General features: G+C 42.8%; 1 protein-coding gene across 1 annotated transcript; it reads right to left on the bottom strand.

The window, feature by feature from the left end:
- Positions 1-512: 512 nt before the first annotated feature.
- On the bottom strand, positions 513-14696 carry LOC120023453 (galectin-3-like). The gene is made up of 6 exons (XM_038967473.1): positions 14612-14696; positions 12715-12725; positions 3054-3452; positions 2754-2842; positions 1583-1751; positions 513-1194 (listed from the first exon to the last, which is right to left on the bottom strand). The coding sequence occupies exons 2-6, from the start codon at positions 12718-12720 to the stop codon at positions 1039-1041; spliced, it is 819 nt and encodes a 272-aa protein (XP_038823401.1). The 5' UTR covers positions 12721-12725; positions 14612-14696; the 3' UTR covers positions 513-1038.
- Positions 14697-15353: the final 657 nt, after the last annotated feature.

The following is a 15353-nucleotide window of genomic DNA, read 5'->3' as shown; positions in this document are numbered from 1 at the left end:
TTCACTTCTTTTAAAGGGACTTCAAACAATTTAATCAGGAGAGTAATCGAATATAAATATAAACCAAATTATAGTATTTAGAGGTATCTCTGTGGTGTAAGTCTCCTCATATTTTGTTTAGTGGTTACCAGTGAAAAGATTCCGTGTTGATTCAGTCAATGTGGTCTTTGTGTAAATAAAGTCACATTTGCTTAATTTGAGATATGATTGTCAACCGTAATATCACTCACAGATATTGACACTCTCCTCCCTGAATAAACATGTTAAGTGCTGATGGCTGGTAATGGAAATAAGATAATCACTGCTTATAGAAACACTACAGAAAGATAGTGCATGACATCATTACATTACCAACAAGTGAACTTGCTCATGATTGCAGGGTTAAGGAGAAAGAGCTTTGAAAATAAAGTATGTTTACAGACGTGGTCCTTCATTCACTAATGCAAAGTAATAATAGCCTATATGTTAAGTGGTAATATGCATTGGTGTTTTCAAATTCATCTACTACTGTGTGGTATAGGTAGCCAAGGTAATGTTTATTTTGCCACAGCAAATACTAGGCTTGTTGTGGATCTAAAACATTCAACATAGTCTCAACTGTGCCACCTAGTGGGAAAGGTTATACAACAATAACAATCACTCAAAACACATACTGTACATCACCCTATATCTGGAGGAAGAGATATCAGTCAATGAAAAAATATGTTTGAGTCTAACATTGGATATAGGTGGTTTTCATTCAAATGTATGTACCTATTCAGACTTAAAACCAATGAATTTGTAAGTTAAAAGTTGTTGACTTTTTTCTCTTATTAAAAGACTAAGAAAATATATTTTTCCACACAGAGAATATACCATCTTAGTAGAAGTACAGAATATGATGGTAGTACTACTGGGTTAAAGCTTTAGACTCAAGCTACTGTATGTTTCTGTTGAAAGCCAATGATGGAAGGTCACTGGAACCATAAAAATAGAACCTGAGGGACTTTGGCTAATCTGGTCATTCTATTAAATGGCTGAAACCAACCCTGCTAGATCTTATAGTTTGTCAATCTCCACAGACGTGAGGGTGACATCATTATAGATGACCAGGTGTTTGATGGATTGGATGTCACGGATGCGGTGTTTGAACTCCAGGATGTGTGAGCTGTTCACTGCCACCTTGAACTCACTGTTAGTGCACATGATCTTCATCTGGAAAAACACAGGACCACAAACTCATTATTATGCAAAATCAAAGAATGTGTTAAGATATGACTGAAATGTAAATTAATATATTGATTGTAAAACATGATCTGTTGATCATGAATAACATTTGAATTTGTTTGACATTATTTTTAATTACCATAAAAATCATACAACTGAAAATATCGAGATGAATACAGGAGTGTCTCAAGATATTTTCCAAATGGCACCCTATTCAGTGCACTACTTTTGACCAAAGCATGTTCTGTTCAAAAGTAGTGCACTATATAGGGGGGTGCCATTTGGGACAAAACCTAATTCTCAATGGACCCCAGCCATCATGGTTTTAAAACTCTGATTGGTTGACATGAAGTAAAGCAGAAGATAGATTCCTCACCTCGAAGGGCTGGCCCTGAGTGAAGGGGAAGTGATTGTGCTCTCTCTCCTCTTTGCCCCATGTATTGCCTATCTGACTGTTCCGCACAATCGTTTTCTTTCCCTGGTCATTAAAGCGTGGGTTGAAGTGCATGGCAATGTCATTCCCTTTGGTTAGATTGATGGTGAACCTACAGGGAGATAATAGCAGTGTTCATACCAACTCCTTGTCACTCATTTTCTTTTCAAACGATTTCTTTGGCTTGACAATGAGCAATGGAATTTCAAGAGCACAAACATATTTGGGACGAAGCTAATAACATAGTGGTAAACCTTGGATTTTGTGACATTTACGTCATCAATGCGTTTATCTAGTAGTGTCGATTACAAGTCAGACAACAGCATTATGTTTTGTGATGAATGTGTGTGTGTGTGTTCTATGAGCCACATGCTCAACAGCACTCAGCGACATTCTCCATGTGTGAGCTTTTTGAGTTTGTGGCCATAGTTACTGTAGGCCTACTCTTGACTTCAAAGTGATTGGTATTATCTGGTATTGAATTCATCACAGATCATTTGTTCTATTCTCACCCATTGTCCTTACATTAGTTAAATTGTATTCAGTTGAGGTTTGGAAATAATGATGTCAAGATGCTCTTTTGGGATTACTGTCTGCCAACCTCTTTCAAAAGGGGCCTCATTGATTTACATTTGACAGTAATCTAGATTTGTTAACTACCCCGAGCTTGATTATCTAGATCCTCTCGTCTAACTTCTATTAGTCTCCGTTTACATCCTGAGATGGATACTTATGCATCACACACTTTGAAGAACAAAAGAACAACCGTTTGTATTTGATAAGATTTTAGTCCTTATTAGATTGAGAGTAGCAGTAGAAGTAGCCAGGTCCCAGATCTGTTTGTGCTATGATTCCAACTCCTTGTCATGCCAAATATCATGTATAGGATGACAAGTGGCAAGGAGTGGGATGATGGCACAAACAGACTAGTACTTAGGTTATGGTATAAGAAGTTTGCAGGCAACATATCAAGGAAAGGCATTCCATTTGTGTACCTACTGCTGGCTACAAGACTGAAATAACTGAGCAACATTAAGAATCAAAGTGTGGAAATAGCTACAATGTAGATCTTCACAATTTACCACGGAAACTATATTTTGCTGTGAATACTGACATTTTGGCATTTTGGTTAACTGTCCCACGAATTGTGATGAGCATCTTGTCGTAGCATCCATTTGGCAGATTCAGGTCATATGGCACTTTCTGTTGGGGAAATAAAATGGGTTTGTTGAAAACAGCAAATAAAAACAGCCAAAACCAGTTGAGTGTCATTAGGACAGGCTTACAACAATGTCTGAGTAGAGGTCTTGAGGGCTAATCTGTCACAAAGATATTTCTGAACCATGCAGAACCTTGCTCATGGTTTTTCAAACCGTCATAACCAACATCCTCAGGATTGAATGTCTTCTCTTACCAGTGAACTATTTTGTGGAGCAGTTGGTTGGGCAGGGCCTGGACCGGGGCTTGGCCATCCGGGTGCAGTAGGTTGGCTAATCTGTCCTGGCTGCCCTGGCCATGTCGGCTGACTGGGCTGTCCCCCACCTGGTTGTCCGGGCCAGGTTGGCTGGCCAGGCTGCCCCCCACCTGGTTGTCCGGGCCAGCCGGGCTGCCCCCCTCCTGGTTGTCCGGGCCATGAGGGTTGGGAAGGGTTTGGTTGTTGTCCAGGCCACATGGGGGCGGGCTGGCCTGGTTGACCACCAGGCTGTCCTGGCCATGTTGGCTGGTTGGGTTGCCCACCAGGCCACACGCCCCCACTACCCTGCTGGTTGTTCTGGCCTGGCCAGCCCGGTTCACCACCCAGAGCATCTGAAAGCTGTAGGGGAAGAGGGGAAGCAGAGCGGGGTGAGAGAGAGGAAGCAGAGCGGGGTGAGAGAGGATTGATAGTGTGCACAAGTGGATGTGTCTCCTTGCTTAATTTCTCACTGGACCCAGCTAGCACATAATGTTCTGAGAACCATTTGTTTCTTAGAGCTTGGTGAGAGCGTGGAGTCCTATGGTTATTTTGCATACAACCTACCCACAACTTTCTGGGAATGGTGCAGGATAGTGATTTGCCTTTGGAACATTCTCAGCACATTTAAGGAACTTGACAAAATAACAATTTTCTTGGTATTTCATTATTTTAACAAAATGTGTCTTAAAAGTTCAAACATGGTTACCTTTCATTTCAATTTTGGTCATGTTCTAGGAACGTTCAACTGGCTTGACATTAGTCCATATTAGGCTCACTTGGGCCGAAGATGTCTCTTTTTTTTAAGGTCTATGTCCCTAGAGTTGGAAAATGTGTGATAGCAGTGCAGCAATCATGCCAGTCGGTATAAAATATTACGTTGCGGCCCGCCCACCTCTGGGGAAAACAATCTGTGGTTACCTAGGTTACTCCATTGACTCGCAGCAAAAACAAAAAAATTGCATTTGAAAAATTCAAGTTATCTGCTTGTTTTAGTCAATTACAAAACTACATGTCTAAAGATCACTTTTCAACATTGCCTGCTCGCAACTGGTTTCTCACTACTTAGAAAAACGTAATATTGTAGGGCTTTCCTCATGCCCCTTTTCATGATGCTGCTAACCACGTGAGTGAGTGCTAGCTACCGACTGGAACATTAAGCTAGCAAAACCAACACCACAAACAGACTACACAGCTACAAGTAGGTTTTACCTGAGATTAAATGTTTTCCACACACATAGAGTAGCTACACGTAGCCTACATGGACACCGGGTCCCCACATTTCCCACGCTGAATAACAGATAACACTGCTACTCCACAGATAACACTGCTACTCCTACTGCTCTCTCCTCGTCTGCCCACGTGTTCTCGCACACCCCGAGAGCTTCTGGTCAGCGGGGTGGTGGCACTGGGATCCTCATCTCTCCCAAGTGGACATTCTCTCTTTCTCCCCTGACCCATCTGTCTATCGCCTCCTTTGAATTCCATGCTGTCACAGTTACCAGCCCTTTCAAGCTTAACATCCTTATCATTTATCGCCCCCCAGGTTCCCTTGGAGAGTTCATCAATGAGCTTGACGCCTTGATAAGTTCCTTTCCTGAGGATGGCTCACCTCTCACAGTACTGGGTGACTTTAACCTCCCCACGTCTACCTTTGACTCATTCCTCTCTGCCTCCTTCTTTCCACTCCTCTCCTCTTTTGACCTCACCCTCTCACCTTCCCCCCTACTCACAAGGCAGGCAATACGCTTGACCTCATCTTTACTAGATGCTGTTCTTCCACTAATCTCATTGCAACTCCCCTCCAAGTCTCCGACCACTACCTTGTATCCTTTTCCCTCTCGCTCTCATCCAACACTTCCCACACTGCCCCTACTCGGATGGTATCGCGCCGTCCCAACCTTCGCTCTCTCTCCCCCGCTACTCTCTCCTCTTCCATCCTATCATCTCTTCCCTCTGCTCAAACCTTCTCCAACCTATCTCCTGATTCTGCCTCCTCAACCCTCCTCTCCTCCCTTTCTGCATCCTTTAACTCTCTATGTCCCCTATCCTCCAGGCCGGCTCGGTCCTCCCCTCCTGCTCCGTGGCTCGACGACTCATTGCGAGCTCACAGAACAGGGCTCCGGGCAGCCGAGCGGAAATGGAGGAAAACTCGCCTCCCTGCGGACCTGGCATCCTTTCACTCCCTCCTCTCTACATTCTCCTCTTCTGTCTCTGCTGCTAAAGCCACTTTCTACCACTCTAAATTCCAAGCATCTGCCTCTAACCCTAGGAAGCTCTTTGCCACCTTCTCCTCCCTCCTGAATCCTCCTCCCCCTCCCCCCCTCCTCCTCCCTCTCTGCGGATGACTTCGTCAACCATTTTGAAAAAAAGGTCGACGACATCCGATCCTCGTTTGCTAAGTCAAACGACACCGCTGGTTCTGCTCACACTGCCCTACCCTGTGCTTTGACCTCTTTCTCCCCTCTCTCTCCAGATGAAATCTCGCGTCTTGTGACGGCCGGCCGCCCAACAACCTGCCCGCTTGACCCTATCCCCTCCTCTCTTCTCCAGGCCATTTCCGGAGACCTTCTCCCTTACCTCACCTCGCTCATCAACTCATCCTTGACCGCTGGCTACGTCCCTTCCGCCTTCAAGAGAGCGAGAGTTTTGGAGAGTTTTGGAGAGCACCCCTGCTGAAAAAACCTACACTCGATCCCTCCGATGTCAACAACTACAGACCAGTATCCCTTCTTTCTTTTCTCTCCAAAACTCTTGAACGTGCCGTCCTTGGCCAGCTCTCCTGCTATCTCTCTCAGAATGACCTTCTTGATCCAAATCAGTCAGGTTTCAAGACTAGTCATTCAACTGAGACTGCTCTTCTCTGTGTCACGGAGGCGCTCCGCACTGCTAAAGCTAACTCTCTCTCCTCTGCTCTCATCCTTCTAGACCTATCGGCTGCCTTTGATACAGTGAACCATCAGATCCTCCTCTCCACCCTCTTCGAGTTGGGCATCTCCGGCGCGGCCCACGCTTGGATTGCGTCCTACCTGACAGGTCGCTCCTACCAGGTGGCGTGGCGAGAATCTGTCTCCGCACCACGTGCTCTCACCACTGGTGTCCCCCAGGGCTCTGTTCTAGGCCCTCTCCTATTCTCGCTATACACCAAGTCACTTGGCTCTGTCATATCCTCACATGGTCTCTCCTATCATTGCTATGCAGACGACACACAATTAATCTTCTCCTTTCCCCCTTCTGATAACCAGGTGGCGAATCGCATCTCTGCATGTCTGGCAGACATATCAGTGTGGATGACGGATCACCACCTCAAGCTGAACCTCGGCAAGACGGAGCTGCTCTTCCTCCCGGGGAAGGACTGCCCGTTCCATGATCTCGCCATCACGGTTGACAACTCCATTGTGTCCTCCTCCCAGAGTGCTAAGAACCTTGGCGTGATCCTGGACAACACGCTGTCGTTCTCAACTAACATCAAGGCGGTGACCCGTTCCTGTAGGTTCATGCTCTACAACATTCGCAGAGTACGACCCTGCCTCACACAGGAAGCGGCGCAGGTCCTAATCCAGGCACTTGTCATCTCCCGTCTGGACTACTGCAACTCGCTGTTGGCTGGGCTCCCTGCCTGTGCCATTAAACCCCTACAACTCATCCAGAACGCCGCAGCCCGTCTGGTGTTCAACCTTCCCAAGTTCTCTCACGTCACCCCGCTCCTCCGCTCTCTCCACTGGCTTCCAGTTGAAGCTCGCATCCGCTACAAGACCATGGTGCTTGCCTACGGAGCTGTGAGGGGAACGGCACCTCCGTACCTTCAGGCTCTGATCAGGCCCTACACCCAAACAAGGGCACTGCGTTCATCCACCTCTGGCCTGCTCGCCTCCCTACCTCTGAGGAAGTACAGTTCCCGCTCAGCCCAGTCAAAACTGTTCGCTGCTCTGGCACCCCAATGGTGGAACAAACTCCCCCACGACGCCAGGTCAGCGGAGTCAATCACCACCTTCCGGAAACACCTGAAACACCACCTCTTTAAGGAATACCTAGGATAGGATAAAGTAATCCTTCTAACCCCCCCCCCCCCCTTAAAAGAGTTAGATGCACTATTGTAAAGTGGTTGTTCCACTGGATATCATAAGGTGAATGCACCAACTTGTAAGTCGCTCTGGATAAGAGCGTCTGCTAAATGACTTAAATGTAAATGTAAATGAATAGCCTGAAGCCACAGGGCACTTCTCGCAGGCTCTATTTCCCTACATAGTTTAATTGAACCGTAGGTCGGGATTTTTTACCTGGTTAACGAGCAGTTTTTTGGCATGTTTTATTATTTCCGTATAACAAAAAATTAACAATAAAGTTGGCTCTTTTACAATGGGGGTCAATGGGAAAGAATGTTTGTATTCCCCAATTTGTGGGCGTGGTCGAGGGGAATTCCTTCTTATGACAAGAACAACAACTCGGTAGTGCTCTTTATTTCATCCCTCCATCCCATTCATTTTTTCCCCAAAGGGATTTTATCCTGACAAACAATGTCATGCAACAAGTTATTGCTCACGTATACATGTGTAATTGGAAAGCTTAGATTCACAGCTATCCTGCAGACAATTTCGAAATGTTCAGGTCAACAGAACTTTGACTTCTATGTTAGATATCAAATGTACCTGTATAAATGGCTTTAAAAAGGGAAAGCATGATACATTTAAAAAACTTTGACAAGTGATTTGGAAAGGTAAGGAAATTACCTTTCAAATTATATTTAATCAACTTTGAAATGACCAGCTACAACTATTGTAAAAAAAGAAAAGAAAAAAGCTCCCATATGCGCATTGACATTAGAATGTTGAAAGCTTAGCCATAGAATTCCATGTAATTGGACAGCTATGTTTTTGTATTCTAACTTTGATAAGAGGCAGCAAATTGCACACACACAGCTAGGCCTGGTTATTAAAAAGATTTGTAGATACAGGTCCATCAGAGAATTCACACATTAACCCCACAGAAGCCTTTTCCCAATATTGCCACCAAACTACTCAATGGGGTCTTATTGGACCACACCTGTTTGAAATGTAATTGTAGTAACACCATAAATATCTTAAAATGTTCATGTAGAATGATGTAGAATACACAACCACATGACAGGTGTGCCAGATATACAGATGTTAAATTATTCACAGAATTGTGTTAATTAAGAATGTGCCCAAAAAGGGTGGCTACTTTGAAGAATCTTAAATATATTTTGATTTGTTTAACACTTTTTTGTTTACTACATGATTCCATATGTGTTATTTCATAGTTTGTCTTTACTATTATTCTACAATGTAGAACATAGTAAAAATAAAGAGTAGGTGTCCAAACTTTGGACTGGTACTGTATATTGAGGCAAACATTATAGACAGTACCCTATTGGCAAAATAAAACTCAATTGATTGAACATTAACATTTCTTCAATATGATTTACATTGACGGTGAATTCAGAAAGTATTCAGACCCCTTCACTTTTTCAAAATGTTTGTTACGTTACAGCCTTATTCTAAAATGTATTAATCTACACACAATATCCCATAATGACAAAGTGAAAACAGGTTTTTAGAAATGTTGGCAAAAGTATATTAAAAAAGAAATACCTTATTTACATAAGTATTCAGACCCTTTGCTATGAGGCTCGCAATAGAAGTGCATCCTGTTTCCATTGATCATCCTTGATGTTTCTACAACTTTATTGGAGTCCACTTATGATAAATTCAATTGATTGGACATGATTTGGAAAGGCACTCACCTGTCTATATAAGGTCCCACAGTTGACAGTGCATGTCAGAGCAAAAACCAAGCCATGAGGTTGAAGGAATTGTCCATAGAGCTCCAAGACAGGATTGTGTCGAGGCACAGACCTGACGAAGGGTACCAAAAAAAATGTCTGCAGCATTGAAGGTCACCAAGAACAGTGGCCTCCATTCTTTTTAAAATTTCATTTATCATTTATTTATTCTCCTTTTTAACCCTTTTTCTCCCCAATTGGTAGTTACAGTCTTGTCCCATCGCTGCTACTCCCGTACGGACTCGGGAGAGGTGCAGGTCGATTGTCATGTGTCCTCCGAAACACGACCCTGCCAAGCCGCACTGCTTCTTGACCCACTGCTCGCTTAACCTGGAAGCCAGCCGCACCAAAGTGTCGGAGGAAACACCGTACAACTGGCGACCAAAGTCAGCGTGCATGCGCCCGGCCTGCCACAAGGAGTTGATAGAGTGCGATGGCATAAGGCCATCCCGGCCGGCCAAACCCTCCCCGAACCCGGACAATGCTGGGCCAATTGTGCACCGCTTTGACACTGCCTGGGATCGAACACAGGTTTGTAGTGACACCTCAAGCACAGCGGCCTCCATCATTCTTAAATGGAAGAAGTTTGGAACCACCAAGACTCTTCCTAGAGCTAGCCGCCCAGCCAAACGGAGCAATCGGGGGAGAAGGGCCTTGGTCAGGGAGGTGACCAAGAACCCCAGTTCCTCTGTTGAGATGGGAGAACCCTCCAGAAGGACAACCATCTCTGCAGCACTCCACCAATCAGGCTTTTATGGTAGAGTGGCCAGACGGAAGCCACTCCTCAATAAAAGGCACGACAGCCTGCTTGGAGTTTGCCAAAAGGCACCTAAAGGACTGTCAGATCATGAGAAACAAGATTATCTGGTCTGATTAAACCAAGATTGAACTCTTTGGCCTGAATTCCAAGCGTCACGTCTGGAAGAAACCTGGCACCATCCCTATGGTGAAGCATGGTGGTGGCAGCATCATGCTGTAGGGATGTTTTTCAGCGGCAGGGACTGGGAGACTAGTCAGGATCGAAGCAAAGATGAATGAAGCAAAGTGCAGAGAGATCCTTGATGAAAATCTGCTCCAGAGCACTCAGGACCTCAATCTGGGGCAAAGGTTCACCTTCCAAGAGGACAATGACCCTAAGCACACAGCCAAGACAACGCATTAGTGGCTTCGGGACAAGTCTCTGAATGTCCTTGAGTGGCCCAGCCAGAGCCCGGACTTGAACCCAATCGAACATCTCTGGAGAGACCTGAAATTAGCTGTGCAGCAACACTCCCCATCTAACCTGACAGAGCTTGAGAGGATCTGCTTTGAAGAATGGGAGAAATTCCCCACATACAGGTGTGCCAAGCTTGTAGCATCATACCCAAGAAGACTTGAGGCTGTAATCGCTGCCAAAGGGGATTCAAAGTACTGAGTAAAGGGTCTGAATACTTATGGTACCAGTCAAAAGTTTGGACACCCCTACTCATTAAAGGGTTTTTCTTTATTTTGACTCTGTTCTACATTGTAGAATAATAGAACATTGTAGAACATTGTAGAATAATAGTGAAGAAATAACACATATGGAATCATGTTTTATATTTTATATTTGAGATTCTTCAAAGTAGCCACCCTTGATGACAGCTTTGCATACGCTTGGCACTCTCTCAACCAGCTTCATGAGGAATGCTTTTCCAACAGTCTTGAAGGAGTTCCCACATATGCTGAGCACTTGTTTGCTGCTTTTCTTTCACTCTGCGGTCCAACTCATCTCAAACCATCTCAATTGGGTTGAGGTCAGGTAATTGTGGTGTGTTTTGGGTATTTATCCTGTTGAAAAACAAATGATAGTCCCACTAAGTGCAAACCAGAAGGAATGGCGTATTGCTGCACAATGCTGTGGTAGCCATGCTGGTTAAGTGTACCTTGAGTTTGAAATATATCACTGACAGTGTCACCAGCAAAGCACCACCACACCTCCATAAGAACAAATTCTTATTTACAATGACGGCCTAGGAACAGTGGGTTAACTGCCTTGTTCAGGGGTAGAACGACAGATTTTTACCTTGTCAGCTCAGGGATTCGATCTAGCAACCTTCTGGTTACTAGTCCAACACTCTAACCACTAGGCTACCTGCCGCCCCAGTGGGAACCACACTCAGTGGGAACCACACATGCGGAGCTCATCCGTTCACCTTCTTCGCGTCTCACAAAGACAGAGGTTGGAACCCAAAATCTCACATTTGGACTGATGAGGAAAATAAACTATTTAGAATAAGGATGTAACGTAACAAAATGTGGAAAAATTCAAGAGGTCTGAATACTTTCTGAATTCACTGTATAGGCCTATGTAGCCTATTTATATTTGAAGGCAGTCATCTCTGCTTTCATTTTAAGCATATTTTTATCCTTCACTTGTTTGTGACAATTGCAAACACTTTGGCAACTTTGCATTTGTAGTCAACTTCGTTTTTAAGTTATCGGCGGTCACAGTCAGACAGATCAACTTCTTCATGCTATGTTTAGCTGAGATCTGTGAATAAAGTGACGCGGAAGGGCAAAAAAAACATCTAATGACGCACTTAGCTGTTCTGCGAGTCGTCTGAGGTAAGTAACTAGCGTTTAAGTGCAACTTTAGTAACGATGGTTTTGGGAAACAGCTGGGAGATTGAATGATGCTCCTACGAAGGTTCTAACGATGAACTTAGACTTAAGATGCTGGGCCCTGAACATTTCCGAAAATGTGTCTGATGGATAGCTGTGAATCTAAGCTTTCCAATGATAAACTGACGTTGTTTGTCATAGGGTCAAATTAATGGGATGGAGGGATGAAAGAAAGAGTGATAACACAGAAAGCTACCATTGCTGCACTGCTATCACACATTTTTCAACTGGGGGACATAAACCTTTAAAAAAAAAAATCTTATGAGACATCGTTGGCCCATGTGAGCCCAACACCCCAAATGTTCTCAAATAGTTCAGTGAAAGTTCTTCAGTGGGAATTTCAGTACTTCAGCATAGCGTTTCCTACAGGTTTCCTCATTTAAAAGTAATGTCCTCAAATTGTTCCAAGAAAGTTAAGAAAATGTTGCATAAAACCACAAGAAAACATTAGAACGTTCTCTGAACATTACTAAAGTTATTTAAAAACATATACATTCCATTCTCAGCATAAAAAAAACTCACTCTATCCTTTATCTTGTTAAGTGTGTTCAGGTGCGTTTGCTGCGCCCACTAACGGGCCACACCCGATCTTAATGAGTGCTTGTTTCCTTTGAAATGGGGTCTGTTTGAACAGACTAAAATTAACAGCTTTGTAGGCATAAAAACAAAATGGCATGCTTGCGCCATCCTGGTGTTGCAGTGGAATAAATCCATCAATAGAGAACAGACAATTATAGGGTTGAATCTCACTGATGCCGTGTCACAATAACAAATTGCAAGATTAATGCCTAAGGAAATTAATTTACATGTGCTTGGCGTTCAAAAAAGCTAACCCCAAAATAAGCTAGCAGTGTTAAAAGTCTTGAAACATTCAGGTGAAGGTTAAGGAAGTTATTAAAAAACCTCAAAATAACCTATAATTTGTATTCTCTGTGTTAATAAAACCCCACAGGAAAACTTAAGGATCCAGATTAAAACGTTTGCATAATCTCCCTGCAATCTAAAAAATAAACGTTCCCAGAACAGGCTACATTTTTACTTCCTGAAACCAGAAACATACATTCCCACAACTTCCAAGGAACCAAATGTGCTAGCTGGGGAACACAGTGAGCTCTTTATTGCTTATAGTATTAAGCATTCTTGCAATTTGATAGAATATTAGAAAAAGTGTTTACTTACATCCATTGTATCTGAAAAGGAGAGTGAAATGTTTGAGTTAAAATTATTGCATGTTTTAAGTACTTCATCCAGACAGGTCTTGAGAGGAAAGTATGCTCAAATGTTTATATGACAAACGTTAGCCGTAGTCGTAGTCTTTTCTGTGGAACCATACAGATGAGTAATGTTTTCTGTACAGAATTATAAGAATGCATTCATGTCATAAGACTGTATCAATCAGGGGAACACCTATCCTATCCTCACCACACCCATTTGTAATTTTCTTTCATATGCATCAGACCAGAGCTAATTTGAGTCAGGATATTGGTGGAGGTAAGGTGTTTATTTCAACAGACAAAGCCATAATACCGTTCTGACATCATTCTACCCACCTTCCCCACACACACCCTTCGCTCCTCCAGGTCCATCTCCCTTTAGCAGCCCTGCAGTAGACTAAAAACTATGGGTGACAGGGCTTTCAGTTGCTCCGCAACTGTGGAACGCACTTCCAGACACTATTAGGGCTGCAGAGTCTCTGTCCTTTAAGGCACAGCTCAAGACTGTGCTTTCAGAAAAGCTTTCAAGGACCTCTGCTAGTATTCTGGCCACACCTGTATATAACTTTGATTGTTGTCTGTGTTGTTTTTTATTATTATACATTATACTTTTTTTAAATGAATGTGCACCTTGGGTCTGAGAAAAGCACTTTACAAATTAAAATAATTATCATTATAATAGCCTATAATATATAATAGCTCTGAACACATTAGATATATTTCAAAAGTAAACTAAAAGTATTTATTCAAAATTAGCCTACTTCCTCGATTCTTTGTGTACCATGAAGCCTAACTAACAATTGTCATGATCATGAGGAGGAGGCATGATTCTCTGCTATATTTAGATTCCTAACCGGATATGTACTGACTGCTATTACTATCCTATCAAACAGAGTATAAATGTGAAAACAGAGGGGCAGTAATAAAAAAGCATTAAAAAATTGCACTTGTATTTTCCTAATAGCTCTGACTTTGCTTATAACTTCTTTATCGAGGAAAGATGTAGGACTGTGATACAGTATGTGGTTGTCTCACCTAGCTATCTTAAGATGAATGCACTAACCAAGTAGCTCTGGAAAGGAGCGTCTGCTTAATGACTAAAATGTAAATGTAGAAATGAAAACATGAAAGAACACAGAACAGGTAGGAACATGATACATTGACTTAGGAGAGTATTTTTACCTAGAGCAAACATTCAGTCATATTGCGCAGTTTTGTGGAATGTTCAGTGCCTCATGGAAACTATGCACTCTTTGAAAAACGAGTTCCAAAAGGGTCCTTTGGCTGTCCCCATAGGAGAACCCTTTCCCCCCCAGGTAGAACATTTTTAGTTCCAGGTAGAACACTCACTGGAAAGGGTTTTACATTGAACCCAAATGGGTTCTACATTGCACAAACAAGGGTTCTTTAAAGGGTTCTCTTATGGGGACAGCTGAAGAACCGTTCTAGATAGCAAATATTTTTCTAAGAGTGTGGTTCACAACACATGAATCGCAGGTACTATCTTCTGTAAAAACCTTTCCGGTCCTCACTCGTTTTGCAAGGCCACCGATCAACTTAAGCAGCAGGAATCCATTTGGGATCGTTGACATGACATTTTTAGGCGGTGTGCGCTGTGATACAGAAGATATCATACTGCATATCCAGTGTGAGATACTGTATATCTAACCATCCGACATTAAAATATCTCTTCCTGGTTATGTAATATGCCCTCTATCTCCCTACACAGAAGCTGTCGTAAAATTAAACGTGAACCTTCCTTAAAACTAATATTAGTATAAGAATGCACAAAAACGAATTTCTCCAGATTACAGTACACAATACAAAGCAATGGCTGGTGTATGACCCAAATGAAGACATACCTGTTAGTAGCTCCGTTCAGTTGGCAGAGATACAGTAGACAGGGAAGGCTGTGTGTCAGTGTATATATAAACTGGTTCCCCCACAAGGCCACACCTTTATTTCCCGGTCTCACTTCTGAGAGACCACACCCGCAGAGTAACTTTCCCACCAGCATTAAAAGTATGTACAACAAAATGGCGCACAGGTTTCTGTGTTTATTTGTGAGTTTCTTTCTTAAACAGCACAATTATGAATAATAGTAATATGAGGTTCTTACAGTTATCTGTTAAATGTTTAGTTATGATGAGAGAAACCTTTCCACGGAAAGTTTCCATGTGTATACATGTTGCGCCTCTGGATGGGTGTGTTTGCAGACTGTCCAAACCACAAAGGTCTAATGCACAGCAAAAAAAACAGTCCGTTTCTATGGTTTGTGGGTGTGGTTGGAATGCTATCAAGCATACTTTTTAAGGGTGCGCTGTTTGTAGAAGTCAAACCCCCGAGTCGAAAATATACAGGTTAGAACAAGAGGATTCTAATATCCCATAACTCTTTGCCTAATTGCGGAATAATTCTAAACAATGGGACCAGCAATGTGAGCGAAAATAACTGGAAGTTAATGTTAACTGTACAGAAAAAAAACATCACAATGGAAAATTAACACAATCATAGTGAATTTGATCTAATTACTCAGCAAACACATAGTATAACTGTTTTACTGTCATTCTAATAATTTATCTACAGACACACACTAATTTATCT

This window comes from Salvelinus namaycush, chromosome 28, assembly GCF_016432855.1.
Source record: "Salvelinus namaycush isolate Seneca chromosome 28, SaNama_1.0, whole genome shotgun sequence".
Lineage (NCBI taxonomy): Eukaryota > Metazoa > Chordata > Actinopteri > Salmoniformes > Salmonidae > Salvelinus > Salvelinus namaycush.
The sequence above is the reverse complement of the archived record's forward strand: the minus strand, read 5'-3'. Positions and strand labels throughout refer to the sequence as shown.

Coding starts and splice junctions, on each gene's coding strand:
- LOC120023453 (XM_038967473.1), bottom strand. Junction 2,843..3,053: donor CTCCACAAAATAGTTCACTG/GTAAGAGAAGAC, acceptor TTTCCCCAACAG/AAAGTGCCATATGACCTGAA. Junction 1,752..2,753: donor GTTAACCAAAATGCCAAAAT/GTCAGTATTCAC, acceptor ATCTCCCTGTAG/GTTCACCATCAATCTAACCA.